Source organism: Paroedura picta, chromosome 5 (genome assembly GCF_049243985.1).
Source record: "Paroedura picta isolate Pp20150507F chromosome 5, Ppicta_v3.0, whole genome shotgun sequence".
In the NCBI taxonomy this organism is placed as follows: domain Eukaryota; kingdom Metazoa; phylum Chordata; class Lepidosauria; order Squamata; family Gekkonidae; genus Paroedura; species Paroedura picta.
Genome location: NC_135373.1, coordinates 97,597,042 through 97,617,919, shown reverse-complemented (window position 1 = coordinate 97,617,919; position 20,878 = coordinate 97,597,042). Strand labels below are relative to the sequence as shown.

Below are 20,878 nucleotides of genomic sequence, written 5' to 3'. Positions count from 1 at the left end.
ATTATTTATATTTTTATATATTTATATTTATTTATACAATTATATCTATATTCCCTTGTCATTTTCCTTCCAAATATGCATCTAAATCTATATTTTGTATTGGGATAGCAACACTTACTTTGAGTCAGGTTATGATGGAAAGTTGCTGAGGTAGATCCCGAGGTGGTTGTCACTCCAGCTGCATCTGTTCCAAAGCCAAGAAGCTCCAATGGGAACTGAAAGGGCATGGTCACAGGAACAAGGCTACCCAGCATCCCAAAAGGTGTCAATGGAGCAGATGTCACATTCTGATTGGTTACAGACAGGGGTGATGCCATGAGAGTCAAAGGTGAAGCATTTGCCAGCAATGATGCACCTGTTGTTGACTAGAGACAGGTATTATTATTTATTATAAATTTGTTATTACAGCCTGAAGGACATCCAAAAGTAAGACTGAAGTTTGAATCCTAAACTGTTCCACCACCTTAACAGCAGTTCCCCCAAATTAATGGCATTTCTAGTTGCGTAAGAGGAAAGGGAAATTCTTGCCCATTTCCTCCTCCAAATGTAGCCATAGCTTTCTAGATTGTTCTGGCATGTCCCCCAACCCAGGAGTACAATTTCACAATGAACACAAAGCTGCAAGTGTGAGGGCAGATTCTTATGCTACTTAGGATCCAAATGTAAGAGCTATATATATATGAAGCAGTAAATACTCTGCTTTTTGCTGTCTGCAAAACTGCCTGAAAGCATTACAATGGGAGGGGGGTTACAATTCTTTAAATATTTATTTCCATATTGTTTTACCTGAGACATCTATGTGTTCTGTTTGTTTTTAGAATAGTTTGTGAAGACAAGGCTTCAGCTTAGGGAACAAAACAGCCACAGCTAAGAAATTTATTACACAATTCTCACAGAGGGGGGAAACAGTGTTCATTGGTGAATTCAATTACTTGGATATCTTTTGAAAGACCAACTCTGCTAAAAATATGAACTCAGTTAATTTCTTGACCTGTCTTGCCAACAGCTTCATATCCCAGAAAGTAGAGAGGGGAACCAGGATTAGACTTGATTCTCATCAATAGGGAAGAACTGGTAGATGAGGTGGAAGTAGTGGGCATGTGATTTTGGAATTTTCAATTGTGGAAAAGAGAAAACGTTTACGTAATTGGATGTATAGACTGGAGTTCAGGAAAGCAGATTTTAACAGACTTAAAGGTATGTTGGGTAGAGTCCCATGGTCAGAAAGACTTAAAGAGATGGGAGTCCAAGAGAGCTGGGAATTTCTTAAAAGTGAAATACTGAAGGCTCAATCACAAACAATTCCTTTGAGAAGAAAAGATGGAAGGAGTCTAAGGAAGCCAAGGTGGCTCCATAAGCAGCTGTCAAATGATTTGAGGAATAAAAAAAAAGATTCATTTAAGAAATGGAAGGAAGGCCTTATTACAAAAATGAGTATAAACAAATAACCAATAATTGTAAGGAGAGTGTTAGAAAAGCTAAAGCTCAATATGAGCTTAGGCTAGCAAGAAGTGCGAAACATAGCAAAAAAGGCTTCTTTAGTTATATTTCAAGTAAGAAAAAGAGGAGGGACTCTGTAGGTCCACTGTGAGGACAAGGAAGTAAAATTATAACAGATGATAATGAAGAGAGGGCTGAACTGCTTAACTCCTACTTCTCCTAAGTCTTCTCTAATGAGGGAAATAGTGCTCAATGTGGAAAAAAACGTATCATAACACGGGGGATGGGAATGGTGGCCTAGGATCACTGTAGGGGCAGTCCATAAACACCTAGTTTCTTTAAATGAAACAGTCTTCTGGGCCAGATGAATTACATCCAAGGGTACTAAAAGAACTTGCAGATGTAACCTCTGAACCTGTTCATTATTTTTGACACTTCTTGGAGAACAGGTGAGGTGCTAGATGATTGGAGGCAGGCAAATGTTGTCACCATCTTCAAGAAAGGGAAAAAGGTGTATCTGGGTAACTACAAACCCATCGGCTTGACATCTTTAGCTGGCAAAATATTGGAACAAATCATCAAACCGTCAGTTCTTGAGCAGCTGGAACAGAAAGCTGTGATTTCTAAGAATCAGCATGGGTTTCACAAGAACAAGTCATGCCAGACCAACCTTATCTCTTTTTTCGAGAAAGTGACTACCTTGCTGGATTGGGAGAATGCTGTGGTCATACATTATCTTGATTTAAGTAATTCTTTTGATAAGGTTCCACATGATATTCTTGTTGACAAGTTGGTAAAATATGGTATGGATTCTAATTCTGTCAGGTGGATCAATAACTGGTGGACAGATCGTACCCAAAAGGTACTTGTTAATGGTTCAGCATCCTCTTGGAGAAGAGTAACAAGTGGAGTGCTCTGGTTCGACTTGGAATACTGTGTTCAGTTTTGGGCACCACAGTTGAAGAGGGATGTAGACAAACTGGAGCGTGTCCAGAGGAGGGCAACAAAAATAGTGAGGGAGACCAAGACGTATGAGGAAAGGTTGGGGGAACTTGGGTCTTTTTAGCCTGGAGAGGAGATGACTGAAAAGGGATCTAATAACCATCTTCAAGTATTTAAAAGGCTGCCATGTAGAGGATGTAGCAGAGTTGTTCTCTCTTGCCAGTGGGATGAAATTCAAAAGAAATTCTGTCTAAACATCCGAGGAAGTTCCTGACAGAGTGGTTTCTCAGCGGAACAGGGTTCCCTGGGAGGTGGTGGGTTCTCCATCTTTGGAAATTTTTAAACAGGGGCTGAATAGAATCTGATGGAGAGGCTGATTTTGTAAACTTTCAAGGGGGTGGCAGGTTATAGTGGATGAGTGATAGAGTTGTGAGTGTCCTAAAAAGTGCAGGGGTTGGATTAGATGACCCAGGAGATCCCTTCCAACTCTATTATTCTATGATTCTATGTACATAAAAAAGCAATCCTGCAGAAACCGCGATTCATGAATACCCATCATCCAAACTTGTTCATTTCATCCTAAACGCAGACATAAAAACCTCTGAAAGGGAAATACAACATTAAAAAAAAATTCACTGGATTTCAATGCAAATTAAGATACATCTACATTCTCCTGGATGCATGATATCGCAAGGTTAGTCCATTATTATTGTCATCTATGAAATTCTAACATCTTTAGAAACCAGGACAAAAATAGTTTCACAGTTTGTGAAGAAGGGAAGAAAGGTGTACGGCAGAATGACTCTTTTAGAGAACAGTCAATAGTGAACAAAATGGGGACTCATCACTTCACAGCTTTCAATAAATTAGCAAAATTAGCATGGTGTCAGGAAAAAAACAAGTTCTGTGTCAATTGAAAATATTAATTAATTAACTTGATTTTTATACTGTCCTGCTGGCAAGCTGGCTCAGGGCAGTTTACAACATTCTACATAAACAATGTTTAAAATATGATATATTAATTATTAGAGAAAATATAGAGTCAAATTAAAATTAATTTAAGATTATTGATGCTGTGTCAATGGCAAGAATCCATTTTCCAGTGCTAGTTTTCATTTTCCATACGCGGCCATATGCGGTCCGGGCCCAGTATACCTGAGGGATCACCTCTCCGCCTACAACCCTCAAAGAGCCTTGCGCTCTACCTCCTCCAACCTCTTGTGGTCCCTGGCCTCAAGGAAGCCCACTTGACCTCGACCAGGGCCAGAGCCTTTTCCATTCTGGACCCTGGAATGAGCTCCCAGAGGAGATCAGGGCCCTGACAGATCTAAAGCAGTTCCACAGGGCCTGCAAAAGGGAGCTCCTCCACCAGGCATTTGGTTGAGGTCGACCTGTCCATCGCTTCCAATTGGCCCCCAAGCCCTCCCCTCCTACCATGACTGTAAACAAATCCACCCAATCCCTGGGTCTCAGTCCGAGTTGAGCTAAGGCTCTTGTAGTTGCAGTTTCACCTTCCTTTAATGTTATTGTTGTTATTGTTATTATATAAATGTTGTTATCGTTGTTACCACCTTATTGTTACTTGAATGATGTTACCTGTACTATTTTGTTGTTTCCTGTAAACCGCCGAGCCTTCGGGGAGGGCGGTATAGAAATACAATAAAAAAACAAACAAATGAACAGTGTTCCTCTCCCAGGCCAGGTTACAATCGGGGGTTCTTACCATAGCAGTAAGTAGATAGTAGGTAGGTGGGGCTTCAGTAGAGGTTCAGTAGATGTTTGCATTGGCCCCAACCAAAGACCTGATGGAAGAGCTCCATCTTGCAGGCCCTGCAGAGCTGTTCAAAGTCTTACAGGTCCCGTATGCGTTCCAGGGGTTCATTCCACCAGGGAGAGGCCAGGAAACTGTCCTGGCCCTGTTGAGGCCAGATATACTTCCATTGGCCCAGGGACCACTGCTTGGTGTTAGCAGAGTGAAGTACTCTTCAGGAGGGGTGTATAGATAGAGAGGTGGTCTCTCAGATACAGCCTTATGGGCATGTACCAAAAACGTGATTTGGAATTCAACTGATAACCAGTACAGCTGCTGGAGCACAGGACAAATGTGTGCCCTCCAGAGTGTACCTGTAAGGACCCTGGATGATTAATTCTGGACCAGCTGCAATTTTCAGAGCAAAGATAAGCCCACGTAAAGTGAGTTACAGAAGTCCAGTCTGGAGGTGACCATCACACGGATGACTGTGGCTAGGTGTTCTGTGGTCAAGTAGGGCACTAGTAGCATGGCTTGGCAAAGATGGAACACTAGCTGCGCTACTCTTGAGACCTGCGTCTCCATGGATAAGAAGGCATCCAAGGTCACACCCAAGCTTCTGCCTGAGGTGGCAACTGACAGTTGTACCCCATCCAGACAGGGTAAGTACACTTCCTCACTTGGTCCTTTCTTAACTAGCCAAAGGACCTCCATCTTTGAAGGGCTGATTTTCAGGTGACTGCTTGAGCCATCCTGTCACTGCTTCCAGGCATCTGGCAAAGTTGTCTGGGGGTATCTCTGGGCAGCTGTATATCAGGAGGTAGAGCTGGGTGCCATCTGCATATTAATGACACCCAAGGCCAAACCTCTGGACCAGCTTGGCAGGAGGGTGCATAAAAATGTTAAACAAAGTTGGAGAGAGAACTGGACCTTAAGGCACCCCATAATGGAGGTGCTACTGGCACAATTGCTTCTTCCCAACAGCTACCCTTTGTCTGCAGTCCAGGAGAAAGATCAGCCTTTGAAGGGCTGTCTCCTGTATTCTAGTGCCAGCAAGGTTGTGAGCTAGAAACTCAATATCGACTATGTCAAATACTGCCATGAGATCCATTAACATGAACAGTGCTGAACTGCATCAGTACAGCTGTCTCCGGAGGCTGTCCTTTAGGATGACCAGCACCATTTCCACCTCAAGGTCAGGCCGGAAGCCAGACTGGAATGTGTCCATGACTGAAGCTTCATATAGGTATGCTAGCAATTGGTCTGTAATAGCCCTTTTAACTACCTTCCCCAGAAACTCTAAATGCAAGATGGGGTGGTGACTGGCTGGGTCCCATAGATCCAAAGATAGTTTTTTCAATAGTGAAAGGACCATTGCTGCCTTCAGCCTTTCAGGAAATTCTCCCATTGTAAGGGAGAAATTGATAATCTCTTGGAGAGAGCTTCCTACCCTCTCATCACTTCTTTCAAGAGTGATGAAGGGTAGGAATCTAATGGGCATGTGGTCAGTATCACTGAAGCTAGCATCCTATCAAGTGGAGCCATCAGAAGTCATCAAATACTCTTTCCAAAGACAGCCAAGGGGCCTCTAGTTTCCTTATTGTATCAATAGCTGGGGGAAGGTCACGGCAAAATAACTAGAACTGTACTAATGTCTGCTCATAAACCCACAAATTATCCCATAATACTGCATTCCTATTTCATTACAATGTAAAATTGTTTATTAAGCTAATAGTCTTAAGAATGTCATAATGTGATTTCATATCAAAGTATGCTGAAGCATGTTAGGTTATGCATGGAATTTAAAAATACATTTCTAGTACAACTATCACACATTTTCAAAGGAATAGGGCTAATGAATGAATTAGTCAAATCATTTAAAGCTCAAAAGTTTAACTCACTCTACAGAGGGAGGAGAATCTGACAATGATATGAACACTCATTGGACGGATATGGAGAAAGGATTAAAAGAAACACTGCTACAAAAAGGTCTTCAAAAAAAAAAAAGACAGATGGTCCCATAACAAGAGAGGTGTTGGAAGCTACAAAGAGGAAAACCAGGAAAAGTGCCTGGACCAGATGGTTTACTGTGATTGTATTACAAATGTTTTGAAGATGAACTTTTACAAACATTATAGAATACAATGAACTTTATTCCTCAGGTTAGAAGGATGCCAGATATATTCTTGCATACAAATATATTTATTAATGCAAATAGATAGCTTGAAAATAGCTATGGAACTTTGTTCTTAAATATGATAATGGCAATGAGACTCAGAAATGGAAAAGTTTGACAATATCCACAGTGGAGGAATGGCTGTTGAAGATGTTGGAATTTGCAGAGATGGTTAAACTTTGATAAGAGAAAAGACAATATTCATTGCTAACCGGGAGTCCCTTACTGACTTTCTGAATGAAAAAAAATGGATTGATGGCCTATGGTTTTGAGGGTTAATGGGGGGAAATTAAGATTTGTGGAGTTGAGAATTAAGGAGTTTTTAGATAATAGAAAAAAAGATCAATTGATCTAATTTTATTACAAATTTAAAGTAACTTCACTATAATCTCAGATCAAATGTTAAATTGATAACTGTATGTCTTTGTGACTGAGGAACTCGGAAGTTCCATTGGTATATTTATTTTGCAGATATTTCTTCTGAGAAAAAGATCTCTCTCTCTCTTTTTTTTTTTTACTTCTGAGTAAGAAATTTCCTACAACCTGAAATATGGGATTCTTAGGAAAGTGAGAAATTCTAATAATTCAGCCATAAATAATATTCTCTAAAATGTATCCTTATAAGTGAAATATGAACAACTGTCTTATAATAAAAATCATAAAAACTATGATTTCTTGTACCCAAGAAAATCCCTATTTTCAGAAAGTTTACGGATCAGAGAAAACTAAGGGGACCACGCACAGATACCTTAAGAACATAAGAAAGAGCCCTACTGAATCAGACCAATAGTACCTATAGTCCAGCATCCTGTTTCACACAGTAGCCAACCAGTTCCTTTTGAAAAGAAAGGCAAGAGAGGGTAGCCCTTTCGAGGCAGGAAGAAGACTGACAAGGGTGCCCCACCACAAAGGAAACAGGAAGTGAAATCAAGTCCTGCCTCCCTGAACAACTGGCAGGAAACATCCACCCAGGCGTCCTTCTGACTCAACAGGGAGAATGTGAAGATTCCATTCAGTTGCCATGGCTAGTAGCCACTGATAGACCTATCCTTCTAAGAATCTGTCTAATCTCCTTTTAAGGCTATTCCTCTGGAAGCAAATGCCACATTTTAATAACTTGTAGTATTTCCTTTTGTCCTACCAGCATCTACTGTCCATCATTTTCATGGATGCCCTCAAGTTCTAGTAATTTGGGGGAGGGAGAAAAATTTATCTTTGACAACTCTCTCTACTCCATGAATACTTTTACAAACTTTTGTTTTTATCTTCCCCCTTAGACCAGTGGTCCCCAACCTGCCGTCCGCGGCCTGGTGCTGGGTCGCAAAGGCCAGGGCGCCGGGCCACGGTTCCCTCTCCCTGCAGTAAAAAACTTCCCCGGGCCGCAAGCTTGCGGCCCGGGAAGCTTCTTACTGCGGGAGGGGGGGGGGAGGGAATCAGGGCCACGCCGCGCATCACGCATGCGCGGCTGCACATGTGCGGCCGAAATCGCGCATGCACGGCACTTTCGCCCCGCCGGTCCCCAGCCGGAAAAAGGTTGGGGACCACTGCCTTAGACTATAAGGTAACTTTTCATTGACCTGAATGCTGAACTTAAGACCCACTTAGAACAAAGTCAAGATCCCCTCCGTGACAAAATGTTCCTGTACATAGACATTTGAGAATTTCATTTTTACGACTTCAGTACACATTAAACCAATCAATGTGAGGGTATTGGAAATCCTCTAGTATCATAACATTATCTGTTTTAGTCACCTCCCTTATTTCCTTTTCCATTTCAAGGTCAGCCTGCATGGACCACCTGTTTGATCTGGTGGGTACTAGTACACATGCACTTTTAAGTAATCCTTAGGGACCAATATTCCCACTCATATCATTTCTTTTGGGGAGTCAATTCCCCTGAAGTTTTCTAACTTATCTGATTCCATGCCCTCTTTGATGTGCAATGCAACATCTCCCTCAGCCTGTCCTTCCCTGTCTTGCTTATAGCACTTATACTCAGGAATGACTGTATATCATATATTTTCTCCATTCTACCATGTTTCTGAAATACCTACTATATCTAAATTGTCATTAAATGCCAAGCACTCCAGCTATCCCAACTTGGCTCAGAAATTTCTAGCATAATCATGACACCTATAATGTGTTTACGTTCCAGTAACTCTTACCTTCTTTGGCCCCTTAGTTGCCACACATGAGTCTAAGCTGCCAACCTGACCTCACTCCCAAGCTGTTACATTTCTATCAATATTACCCTGAGCATTTACACAATCATCCTCTCGGGCTTCCTTGTTCTGAACCAAAGGATTCCCCAGTTTCTGTTGGCATCCCCCTTTTTTATATTAGTTGCCATCAGCTTGGTTCCCTATTGGTTCAAGGGAAGCCTGCCTCATTTGTACAGGTCCGGCATGCCCCAGAAAGTTCCGAGTGCCTTTTAAGTTCCCCAGTGATTGTAAGCCAAAATCTACAAAAATTGCTCAGGATTTTGTACTGTTCCAAGCATTTAAGATAATTTTTCATCATATGTGAGAGAAATGCATTACAGCCAGTAACTTCTATAGTATTGCTGAGGTTCTCAGAATGCAATCCTAAACAGAGATACACTTTCTAAGCCTACTGGCTTCAACATACATAGAAGGGTATAACTCTGTTTAAGACTGCACTGTTAGTCTGGATAGACCATCTGAGTCATAGATTTTTCTTCTTCATTATATAGCAGCTATTTGTATAAAATATTGCACTTTGGTATTTAATATACTGGTTGCTGCCAGATTGGTTCTTGGTGTGACATTGAAAATTACTCTTATAAAGCAGAACTGGTTAATTAAAACAGGAAATTTATTAGCACATTAAGGGTTTATCAACTTTGTTAAATTCTTGAGTTTTTGAATGATAGTTTTGAACATATGAAGCTGCTTTATACTGAATCAGACCCTTGGTCCATCAAAATCAGTACCGTCTATTCAGACTGACAGTGGGTCTCAACCAGAGGTCTTTCATATAATCTACTGCCATATCCTTTAACTGGAGATGCCGGAGACTGCATGTCAAGCAGCAGTTCTACCATTGTGCCATGGCCCCTCCTCTAATATTTATAGAGCAATCTTAAACAATGGGCTTACTCTGTTTAGAATTGCACTGGTGGTCTCCTTACATGTCATAATTAGCAAGCATATTTTCTATTCCCTCTAGTAGTTGAGCAGGCAATTATGTATGTATTTTTGCTTAATGAAGTTAAATCAGATATATTAGGCCCATCACATTTCACATTTAACACATACCTGCACACTGGCTGGTATAACTGTAGATCCTGAGGCAGAAGATGGTCTGTGTGGAGCTGACAATTGTTTAGTAGCACCCTGTGTTCCACTTCCTGCTGCCCCAGAGAGATTAGTCCTACTAACTCCACTTGTATTAAGGTTGCTGCCCCTGTTGACAGGTACATTCATTCCAACTCCACTCAAATTATTTTTACCAACAGTTCCTGCGGTAGAAGAGCTGGACAATTTTGAAGGGGCTTGAGGGTTCTTTGCTGGTTGAAGGCCTGAGGTGCGATTAGTGGGCAGTAAATTAAGCGTAGGAGACTGCCTGCTGACATTTACTCCACTTGGTTGTTTATGAAGGGAATTACTGCTGGAGTGACTACTCTGGGATACTAGTGCACTTGAACTGGAAGAACTTGGAGATGATGTGGTCTTGGGTGTTGGAGTGGACTTAGATGATGACAATTTAGATGATGTAGTAGGCTTGGGTGTTACAGAAGGCTTGGATGCTGTGGGCTTGGGAGAGGCAGCAGGTTTTGGGGAAGGAGCCATGGAGAAAGGAGGCTTGAAACCCTGGGCAGAAACCTGCGATACCATGGCCTTGGGTAAATAGTTACTAGAGGTAGAGGAGCTGGACGTTGTCCGAGACACAAGTGGGTGAGCCATTTGACAACTACTTCCAGAGGTGGAGTTAGGCAAAGGAAGGCGATATAGTACTTGCTTATCGGAAATCTTAGCAACTGGGGATGAACATGGCAGTCTGGGATTGCTACTTAATTTCACAACAGGGTTGGTCGGAGATTTACTAATAGTTGCTTGTAGAGGAGACACATATTTTTGTTGGGCAGCTGACTGCTGATGCACCTTGGCTATTTGTAAAGTAGAAGAGCCACAACTTTGGCCATCTGAAGAGGTTATAAGGACAGCCGTATCCTTTGGCCTCTGTGAAGCAGGGGTAACTGTGGCTTGGACCTTACAGGAGGAAGAAATGTGGGCCTGTGAAGAGGAAGCGGCTTGAATCTGGCTTGACCTCTGTAATCCTTGTTGTAGCAGTTTGGCTGGCAAAGGTTCCAAGGAAACCTTGGGGTTCTGAATTGAAGATCCAGCAATAAGGCCTGAAGATATACCAGTCTGAAGCAAATCCTGGGATTTCTTTGGTACTGGTGCTGAGTGCCCAGCTATAAGACTTGAGGAGTGTGGTGCCTGAACAGCCTCTACCTTTTTTGAGGGTGGTAGAGGTAACCTACTCGTTATACTTGCTAACTTTTCTTCTCTCAACCCAAGCCGAGGTCTTGGAGTTGGTGTTTCTACAGTAGTTCCAACAGAAGAATTTTTAGCTCCATTGTTAATAACAGCTAGAGCATCAGAAATAGAATCTAGTGAAGGTGGATTAAAGGAGAGGTCTTCATCCAGTGAGTCATCCAGGCAGATTGTCTCTGGAGTTGGGTTACAGCTAGAACTAGCCAGGGCACTAACAGGTGCGGTGGTACTTGAAGCAGGAACACAAGATGAAGTAAAAGGGATAGAGGTTTTCTGCTCCTTCTTTGGACTAGAGTCCTAAAAGGGGGGAAAAAAACAATTTTTAAGGTTTCAAGCAGTGGTTTCATACAAGAAGTCAGGCATAGATCTAATGGTGTCATTTTATTTAAGATGCTATCTCAATATCAATATTGTAGATAAAGTGTTCACTTGCTTATTAAACAAGCTCTTATTATTACCTGATGGCAATACATTGTTTACAAGATAAAACAATTATGAAATGTATTTTTAAACAGCAAATAAAAGATAAGGGGAACATCTATTCCCTATATGTATCCAGTGGCAGACGAGTGTCTGATCTAATCATGTCATAGTGTTGGGATGGGAGGAATGCAAAGCACCATCAGGGTTATGGTTGGGGACCGTGAGCTTGCCCCCACTAAACAGTTATTATTGCTTCAGACCATCTCCCTTTCCTCCGCAGTGATCTTGTTTCTCCCCAGAAAGGGTTAAACACGATACGTGAGCCTAGCTGAAAGGAAAGTGCTCAGGAAAGGGGTGGAGAAAAACTGATAAATACAGTGAGAATTTAGCACTCTCATTTTCCTACTTGAAATATCATTGGGACAAACCAATCTTTCAATTATCTCCTAGTATCACCTATAGTTTGAGCCAAAACAACAGATAAACAAATCCAAGTTAGGTCAATTAGCAAAAATAGTTCATGGCCCACCCCTAGAATGTTCAGAGCAAAACATATGTCATATCAAAGGCCACAATGTGAAAGCTTTGCCTTGTTCAAGAACTATTTTTCACAAGTAAAAGGTAAAGTGATGGGGCCATGCCGTGCTTGCAGAGCACTTGCTCTGCATAAAGGTGGTCTCAGGTTCAACCCCCAGTTTCTCCAGCTTCATAAGGTGGCAGATGATGTGAGGGAACTCAAACTGAGACCTTTGAAAACTACTGCTGGTCAGAGTAGACATTACTGAGCTTGACACAATAATGGTCTGATTCAGTGTAAGGCTGCTTCATGTATTCAAACCAACATTCTTTACTGCATCAACTTTTGGTGATAAGCACTTTAAAGCATTCTAAAACCTTAAACATTAACAAAAGATCCAGCAGCAGTGTTGGTACAAAGAGCCTTCGGGGAGGGCGGTATATAAATATAATATATAAATAAGTTCCCCAAAATTAAAACCTTGCAATAGCTTTTATTAAGACTAACCCAAAAGATAACTAAATATATGCCAAGCTTTCAGGTTTTCCAGATCTCTTTATTAGGCTATATGTCAATACCACCTTCCAAAAGAAAAGGGAGGCAAAAAGGAAATGAGGTCTTTTCTCTGCATCCTATTAACAAGGCTTGGGTAGAGATAAAGAAGAAGAAAAGTTGGTTCTTATATGCCGCTTTTCTCTACCCAAAGGAGGCTCAAAGCAGCTTACAGTCACCTTCCCTTTCCTCTCCCCACAACAGACACCTTGTGAGGTAGGTGAGGCTGAGAGAGCCCTGATATTCCTGTTCGGTCAGAGCAGCTTTATCAGTGCTGTGGCTAGCCCAAGGTCACCCAGCTGGCTGCATGTGGGGGAGCGCATATTCAAATCTGGCTCATCAGATTAGAAGTCCACACTCCTAACCACTACACTGAGCTGTATCAGCATACACCTGTGACATTCTGGGAAGAAGGCAAGATAACGAGAACTTCCAATTTTGCAAATATAAACACGAATAATGTTCTCTTATCGTCCTTGTTTTTTCTAACATTCAATTCAGTGGTGTGTCTTGGAGACTTTTTTATTTCATTTGGCAATCCCTCAATGATCCTACCTTCCTTATCAATGTTTTTTATGTATTTTAATTCAGTTTAAAATTGCTTTAATGATATATGATTAGGAGGGGGGTTATTTTAATGGTTTTAAATTGTAATTTGATCATTTTTAAAATTGTTATCTACCTTGTTGGCCCTTGTAAGGGCAGAAAGGTGGGATACAAATTGTTAATAAAATAAAATAAACACACAAGCTCCTGCAACATATTATGAATATCCAAATAATTAACTGTAATGTAATCATCATTGCAGAAGTATTTCATGAAGACATTACTGCTGAGCAATTTTTCACTTTCTGTTAGAATGTCTTGAGAGACCATGAGCAAACCAGTACCCAGTCTAATTGCTTCAGAATTGTTTGATAAAATGAGAGCTGAACCTGTTCTTCAAAGATACACAGACACTGTGTATATATGGTTGAACTCTAATGCTTTAAACCCCAAAGTTATGAAAATAGTTAATTTAAATTCTCTAAAATGAAGGGGTTTTGTGAAGAAGAAACTGAAAGGTAAGTAGGGTCAAATCCCTTTGGGAAGCTTGGAGGGTATTTAAAACTACAATCCTGGAAGCTCAGATATCACAGGTTAGCAAAGGTACAAACAGGTATTTTAAAAACTGCCTGCATGGTTAATAAACAAAGTAATGGAAGCAGTAAAAAGTAAGAAGAATTCCCTTAGGCAGTGGGAAGCATATTCCAAGTGAGATATAGAAAAGGGAACACAGGCACTGGCAAATAAAATGCCAAAAAGGAATATGAGGAACATATTGCAAAATAATATAGACCAACAGTACAATTTTCTTAAAATATATTAGTAGCAGAAAATCAGCCAGGGAGGCAGTAGGGCCACAGGATGACCAAGGGGTAAAAGAATTACTAAATCATGATAGGGAAATAGCAGAGAAGCCATCAGGCAGAAGATTGAAATCAGATCAGCCAGTCTCATAATGCCCCTGTATAAATCTATGGTGTGGCCTCATTTGGAATACTGTGTACAGTTATAGTCATCACCCCTCAAAAAAAGATATTACAGCATAGGAAAAGGTACAGAAAAGGACCATATCTCTATGAAGAAAGGTTAAAGAGGCTACAATGTTTTAGCTTGGAAAATGATTTATTTATTTCTTGGATTTATATCCTGCCTCTCATGACTGTCGCCTCAAGGCAGCTAACAATTAAAACCATAACAATTTCCCCATAAAAACCCCATTAAAACAATGGCAGTACAGGGGGTGACAAAATAGAGGTTGACAAAATTATGTATGGAACAAAGAAGGTAGGGAAAGAAGTACTTTTCTCCCTTTCTCACAATACAAGAAATGGGCCCTCAGTGAAATTAATCAGCAGATAAAAGGAAGTACTTCTTCAACCAAGGAGTAATTAGTATGTGGGATTTCTCTGCAGAAATAATATATGCAACAGAGGTCCATCACTGGCTTTTAGTCACAAGGTATAGATGTAACATTCTGTCTGGGGCATTGATGCTCTGTATTCTTGGTGCTTGGGGAGCAACAGTGGGAAGCCTTGTAGAGTTCTGGGCACACAGGTGATCGGGGTGGACTTCCGGATGGCATGTGGCATTTGGCCACTGTGTGACACAGTGTATTGGACTGGATGGGACATTTGCCTCATCCAACATTCTTTTATGTGCTCATGTCCTAATTGCTCTACAGCTTGAGCCTGACCTTTTATTTCTGTACTTTACTGTGCTTTCACCACTTACCTTCACTTTGGGTTTAGGTGCCAGAATCACCTTCTTCTTTGCCCTAAAGAAAAAAGAAACAGATCTACAGTTTGAGGGCAAATCTACAGTTTTTGTGAGAAAGAGCTCAATTACAAATCAAAGACTTTAAATCCAACCAAAAGTGAATTGGCCAATTACTCTGCGGGTGTAGAGCAAACATAATCAAGAAGAAAGAGCAAAAACAACTTGACTGAAATCCACAAGAATCTCTGTACTCATGGGTACACACAATGCACACACCCAATTCCCTCCAGCACCTGTTTCTCAGGAGTATTCTCCACAAACCCAAAGTGTTCTTTAGGTTCCTAAGTTAAAAAAATCATACCACATTCCAAAATGTTTCTGAACCTCTATGAGGTTTTTTTTTTTTGAAAAAGAAAAGTCACATGTTTTTATATGGATTACAAGCATATTCCACTCTTAGTTATTCTATAGAAATATTCCAGTTACAAGAAAGAACAAGGGTGAATTTACTCTTTCAACTTTCAAAAAATTCTGAAGACTACTCACAGATTAAAAAGCAAAACATGAACACAATACAATTAAAGATCAATTCTAAACTAATAAAAACCAACAGTAGCAGCAAAATAATTATTGAAAAGCAAAGCAGATTAAAAGATTCCACTTGAATAAACTCGAAAAGTATTTTAAAGGATTTACCCTGAACAAAATACAGATGACTAAGAATGACAGGCGTCCATTTGGAAGGTTGTTCTAAAATACTGAAGCTGCCACTGAGAATGCCCACATTATATAGTTATAAGTATGTGGTTTTGCAGTGAAAACATTTGGAATATTCCCTATGACAAAATTGATATGTCAACATAAAACAAGCACAAGATCCAGAATGTTATCAAAAGGCAATCTACAGCACATGTTCACAACTGAATGTTACAAAACACACTGGTTCAACACCAGCAGAATAACAAGTCCAACTGAAGCCACTGAATTTGCAATCTGATCACAAAAAACATACAAAAAGATTACCCCTTCCAACCCCCCCCCCCCCCAAATCACTCTGAGGTTTTATGACAGTGTTAGAGAAGGACAGATCAATCAAAATATTAGGGATATATGTTTTGATGCTATACTCACGGAGCAGATGTAAGATGATTATGAACACTTCGGCTTTCTTTAAAGAGCATTCTGTAGGAAAGGGAAAGGAAACCATTCAACCCTGTCAACAAATTTTTCCAGGAAAGAAAGGACAGACAGATCATTTTAATTTGATTTCCATAAAGCCAAGTTCCCAAGTCACTGGTTTATCTGCACATCATGATGGACAGAAGTTACTGTACTATGTAAGATTACAATCTACATATTCATCTTCGGTACAGGTTAATAGCTACATTAGAAATGTACAAGCAAGGGGCCCACAAGAACCTGTTAGGCATTTTCCTCTATATACCCCCCCCCCCCCACATACACATACATACAAACACTGTTTCCCTTTTCTGGCAGTCTCCCTTTTCTTGCATCCTTCTCTTCTTCTTACCCACCAGCTAACCTACCTTTATCTGCTTCTGTCTTCAACTTTCTCTCCTTCCCTGCCCTGGCAGTTACTACTCAGTAATCTAGCCTAACTGAGTGGTAACCACCAGTACAAGGCCAAGTGGTTTGGATTGCGAGTCTCCAATGGTCACTGCTGGGTCTGTCCCCAATATCACAGGTGGACCCTTCTGTTCCAGCTCCAACTCCCCCCCCCCCCAATGGATTTGCTTTATAGCAATAAAGGTTGGAAAGTTCCTCAATATTGCTGTGGCTGCTTAGCAACCTCCAAAATGATGACTGAAAGCTGTGGACATTTTCTTAAAGCTACAGGCATTGCTTCTATTATTTTGGAGAGGTGAAGAATGCTTCACATTTATTTGTTTTTTTGTTCGTTCAGATTTTTCTACAAACCTCGGACTTCAGGTCTGCAGAGAAATCCCATCTCTCCCTTGCTTCATTTTGCAGGTCTAGGACTCTACACTCTCTGGCCTGGTTTAGAATTGGATATGTGATTTCTTATTAAGCGTGCCTGTCTTCAGCAACACAGATGAGATAGCTGGTGTGTCTTGCCAAAAATGAACACAGCAATCCAATCTCATTCTAAACAACACAGTTTGTAATTTGCTGTCAATCTAGTATGAGAGGAAAGGGACTGAGATGACAGATTGAATTGGCTCCTAGCATAAAGCTCTTCAATATACCAGGACATCAGTTAGATTAATTTGTAAAATGTACAAAACAGAATTGCTCAGGAAAGCGATCTTCTAGAGGAAAAGAGCTGTGGTATACTGTAACATCATGGAAAATAACCTCTATTAGGGACACTGTGTTTTTTCTTCCATATCTTCCAATCTCATAGCATTATGTTGTTTTATTAGGAAGCTTTGCTGTTACCCAAATGTTACCATATTTTGCAATCCACCTGATGGACTGAATATTTTTACTTTACTAGAATTTCTGATGTTAGATTCAATTATTATTATTAAGCTGTTATATTTGTAATCAGGTTACTGATTCAATGAATATTTCTACCACTGTAATCTGCCTTGAATCTCAATGAGAAAAATTAAAATAAAATAATTTCCTGTATACTGTTTCACAATAGGCTGTGGTAGCTATAAGCAAAAAATCTCCCTTTTAAATAAGTGTATACCAGCTGGGTGAGGGCTTATATCAGGAAAGGCACTATTGACTCAAACTAGGAGTCAATATGTAGGGTGAACTTCCTAAATGGCTTTATAATTTAAATTGTTTAAAAGAAGATGTCTGCTTCTGGCTTTAGGCACTATGTTCAATGTGCACATTTCTGTACTTTTTTGTTAGGACTACAACCATAGGTACAACTGTACAGCGGAATGTCCTGATGAAGTTTTAGTAGAGAAGATACAGTTGATTTTGCTCCTGGTCACTGCAGCAAGACTCTAATTTTGGGAAGATACGAGAATATCTATGTAGATGAAATTCCCATTAGAACTCAGTCCCTTATATTATCCAGATGGATGACAGCGAACAACTGTCACAGGGTTGAAGAAGCAAGAAAGTAGCCCAAAGATCCCTGATACTAATACAGGATCTGTAGTGAAGGGGTAATCTGGCAAAATTAATCACATAACTCCTATTAGACCCATTATGCACGGGGGGAATAACGCACATTCGGGGTGGAATGGCGGCGACTAAAATCACCGATAACGCACGGAGCCGGCTGCAACCGGCCGCAGCTTCGGTGCATGCCGCTGAAAAAGCCGCGTCAGTGAAACGCGGAAGAAAGCGCAGCTTCCGGGTGACCAGGGCGCAACCAGAAGTGGCGCCTGGATCGCCGCGTGCATAATTGGTTACTCTGGGTTTTGCCGCCGTCGCGCCCCGCCCCGTGCATAACCGGTGTGCGTCGCGTCTTCCCCCTCCGCGTTTTCCATGTGACCCGAAATTCCCGTTTCGGCAGCCGTGCATAATGGGCCTTAGAAAGACTTAATTTTCTCCCATCAGCTCCATAAAGAAAGAGGCGTAAGAACCCATAACCATTTGAGCTTTAAGTCCTTTACCTAACAAAATTGGAAAATCTTGAAAGAGCTACTTCATATCCAGTTCTTTTTCTCAATTAGACTTGAATGATTTTTGTAAACCTACAAAAATGTTGCACCAGCCGTTCAGGTGCATGCAAATGAAAAAACTTTCAAAGAACTCTCCTACTTATTTTTTGGATTGTCCCAAACTCCAGAAGTGTAAAAAGAAAGCTTGAGACTATCTGATAGAATATGAACATACCTCTTTCAAAAGCTAAAATGTATTCTTTTGGATTTACCACAAAGTCCAGTTCTCTGCCAAAGATAAACCATTTCTGCTTCAAGAGACAAGTCAACTTTGGAGAGCCAACTTCATTCACCACAACTGAGAGCCAGTTTGGTGTAGTGGTTAGGAGTGCGGACTTCTAATCTGGCATGCCGGATTCGATTCTGCGCTCCCCCACATGCAACCAGCTGGGTGACCTTGGGCTCGCCACAGCACTGATAAAACTGTTCTGACTGGGCAGGAATATCAGGGCTCTCTCAGCCTCACCTACCCCACAGGGTGTCTGTTGTGGGGAGAGGAATGGGAAGGCAACTGTAAGCCGCTTTGAGCCTCCTTCGGGTAGGGAAAAGCGGCATATAAGAACCAACTCTTCTTCACTGACTCCTAGATCAGTGTATTTAGACTTGATGAGTTTTCCCAGTTTTAATAATTTAAAGAAGAAAAAGCTATTTTTTCATTCGACACAGGCAAATAAAGGAAACCTTGAATACAGAAAACTGAGAAATGCAATCTGCTACTAAATTTTGCACAGGTAGCAGTTCTTCTTACCCTGTACTTGACAATGAAGCAATGTACAGATGTAAATCAGTGAGAGGCTTATAGTGCTGCACCCCAGTTTGCAACATTATCATTGGACTAAATGCTGTCATATGCTATAGCCTAGATCCTCAGATGGTGTTGCCTCTTTCATCTTCCACTTAGGGAATGAAGCATTACACAGCCTGATGCTTAAGAATAGCTATGTCCCTCCCAGCTTCAGAATACTTTCTTTCACAGCATGAAACAGTCATGGTGTTTTTTGACATGCAACTATGTTGGCATGCTCTCACAGAAGTCTCAGAGTTTTAATATATTAAAAACATATCCCAAAGAGCATTTCTCCATCAGAAAATCATAGTAAAGACATGCATGCAGAGTACTAAAATGCTCTCTAAGGCCCATTATGCACGGAGCGGAAGGTCCGCATTCGGGGTGGAATGGCGGCGGCTAAAATCACCAATTATGCACACTGCAGGCGGCAACTGGCCACAGAGCCAACGTATGCCGCCGAAAAAGCTGTGTTAGCGATATGCGGAAGAAAGTGGAGCTTCCTGGGAACCAGGGCTCAACCAGAAGCGGCTCCGGAGTACCCACGTGCATAATCGGATACTCTGGTTTTGCCGCCATTGCGTCCCGTCCCGTGCGTAAGCGGTTTGCTTCGCTTCTTCCTCCTCCACGTTCTCCATGCCGCCGTTTCAGCGGCCGTGCATAATAGGCCTAAAAGGGACAGTTATGATAGTCATCAAACAAGGCAAGGAGACTCAAGATTGCAATCCTTAGCAATCACAGCAAAATATCAAGAGATTTTTAATGCTCTTGAAGAATAGAGTGGGATTTCTTTTTATATGTATGTGGGCGTAAAGTTATTATCAGAATATGCAGCCATTACTTTTGAAGAAAGTAGGAGTAAACTGTGCTTCAATCTATTAAGTACTTCAGAACAATTTACAATTTATAATGATTGTTATTCTTCTGAACGGATACAAACTTTCAGTGCTCCTAATGTCAACATTTTCTGAGTATATGTTTCTGTGAAGAAACATAATAGCAGAAAACAGTTTATTATGCAAAAAATGCCCACTGCATCTCAGAAGTTAGGAATACACACAATTTTAATGTTAAAAGGTCCGAGAAGTCCACCACCATGATCAGCACAATTTATATAGGAGTTATATTTAACATGCTATAAACTTTCCTGTCACTAAAACATAGCATACCGCACATACTTAAAATGAAAACACTGAATGCCTACAAACACAGCCAACTATACAGGACGGGAATTTTGATCACAGAGCAGAAAGATTAAAGTACATTTTGAGATTTACCAATCTTTAGTAACATGCTGGAAACTAAGACAAGAACACAATACACAAACAACAGCAGGAGAACTTCCTGGAATATTTTGTATTCAAGTGGTCCTCTGGAACAGTGGTCCTCAACCCCCAGTCCGGGGACCGGGACCGGTCCATGGATCAGTTGGTACCGGGCTGCGGCTCCTCCTCCTCCTCCCTGGCTGCTGCCTCGGGGGCTGCCCTGCCACTCTGCCACTGGCTCACCTTTGTTGCTCTCCAGCGGCCGCCATGGCTAGGTCTCTCCCTCGGCATGGCACTGTGCAGCTGCTGCAGGCAGCGACCCCCAGCAGGCGGCAGGATGTTAGGGGCGCCAGCGGGAAAGATGGTGGAGTAGGGGCTCAGGTGGCAGCAACATCCCTTGGCAAAAGACTACCCCCCCCCCCGGGCCTCATTAAAATTGTCAAGTGTTGACCGGTTCCCTGTGATAAAAAGGTTGGGGACCACTGCTCTGGAACACATACAGAGGTATTCAACAATGTATGCTGTTGTCATTAGGTAAGATCACATGTCTGTCTTTGCTATAATATGGCTCATATAATCCAGAAAACATTTAAGTCTTTTGATTTTCTGTAGGAAAAGAGAAAATATTAG

At 41.2% G+C, this 20,878-nt stretch overlaps 1 protein-coding gene and 1 long non-coding RNA gene across 5 annotated transcripts in view; one reads left to right on the top strand and one right to left on the bottom strand.

Annotated features, from left to right (window-relative positions):
- Positions 1-20,878, bottom strand: part of UBN2 (ubinuclein 2) — a 56,994-nt gene that overhangs the window by 10,047 nt on the left and 26,069 nt on the right. For all 4 annotated transcript variants that reach the window (XM_077339288.1, XM_077339290.1, XM_077339289.1 and 1 more), the window contains exons 12-15: positions 15,714-15,764; positions 14,598-14,640; positions 9,587-11,125; positions 119-365 (exon numbers count right to left, since the gene is read on the bottom strand). In XM_077339288.1, the coding sequence (XP_077195403.1) occupies positions 119-365; positions 9,587-11,125; positions 14,598-14,640; positions 15,714-15,764 (1,880 nt within the window). The remainder of the gene's footprint in view (positions 1-118; positions 366-9,586; positions 11,126-14,597; positions 14,641-15,713; positions 15,765-20,878) is intronic.
- The window catches only part of LOC143838252 (uncharacterized), a 37,973-nt gene that overhangs the window by 14,067 nt on the left and 3,028 nt on the right, over positions 1-20,878 (top strand). The window lies entirely within an intron of this gene.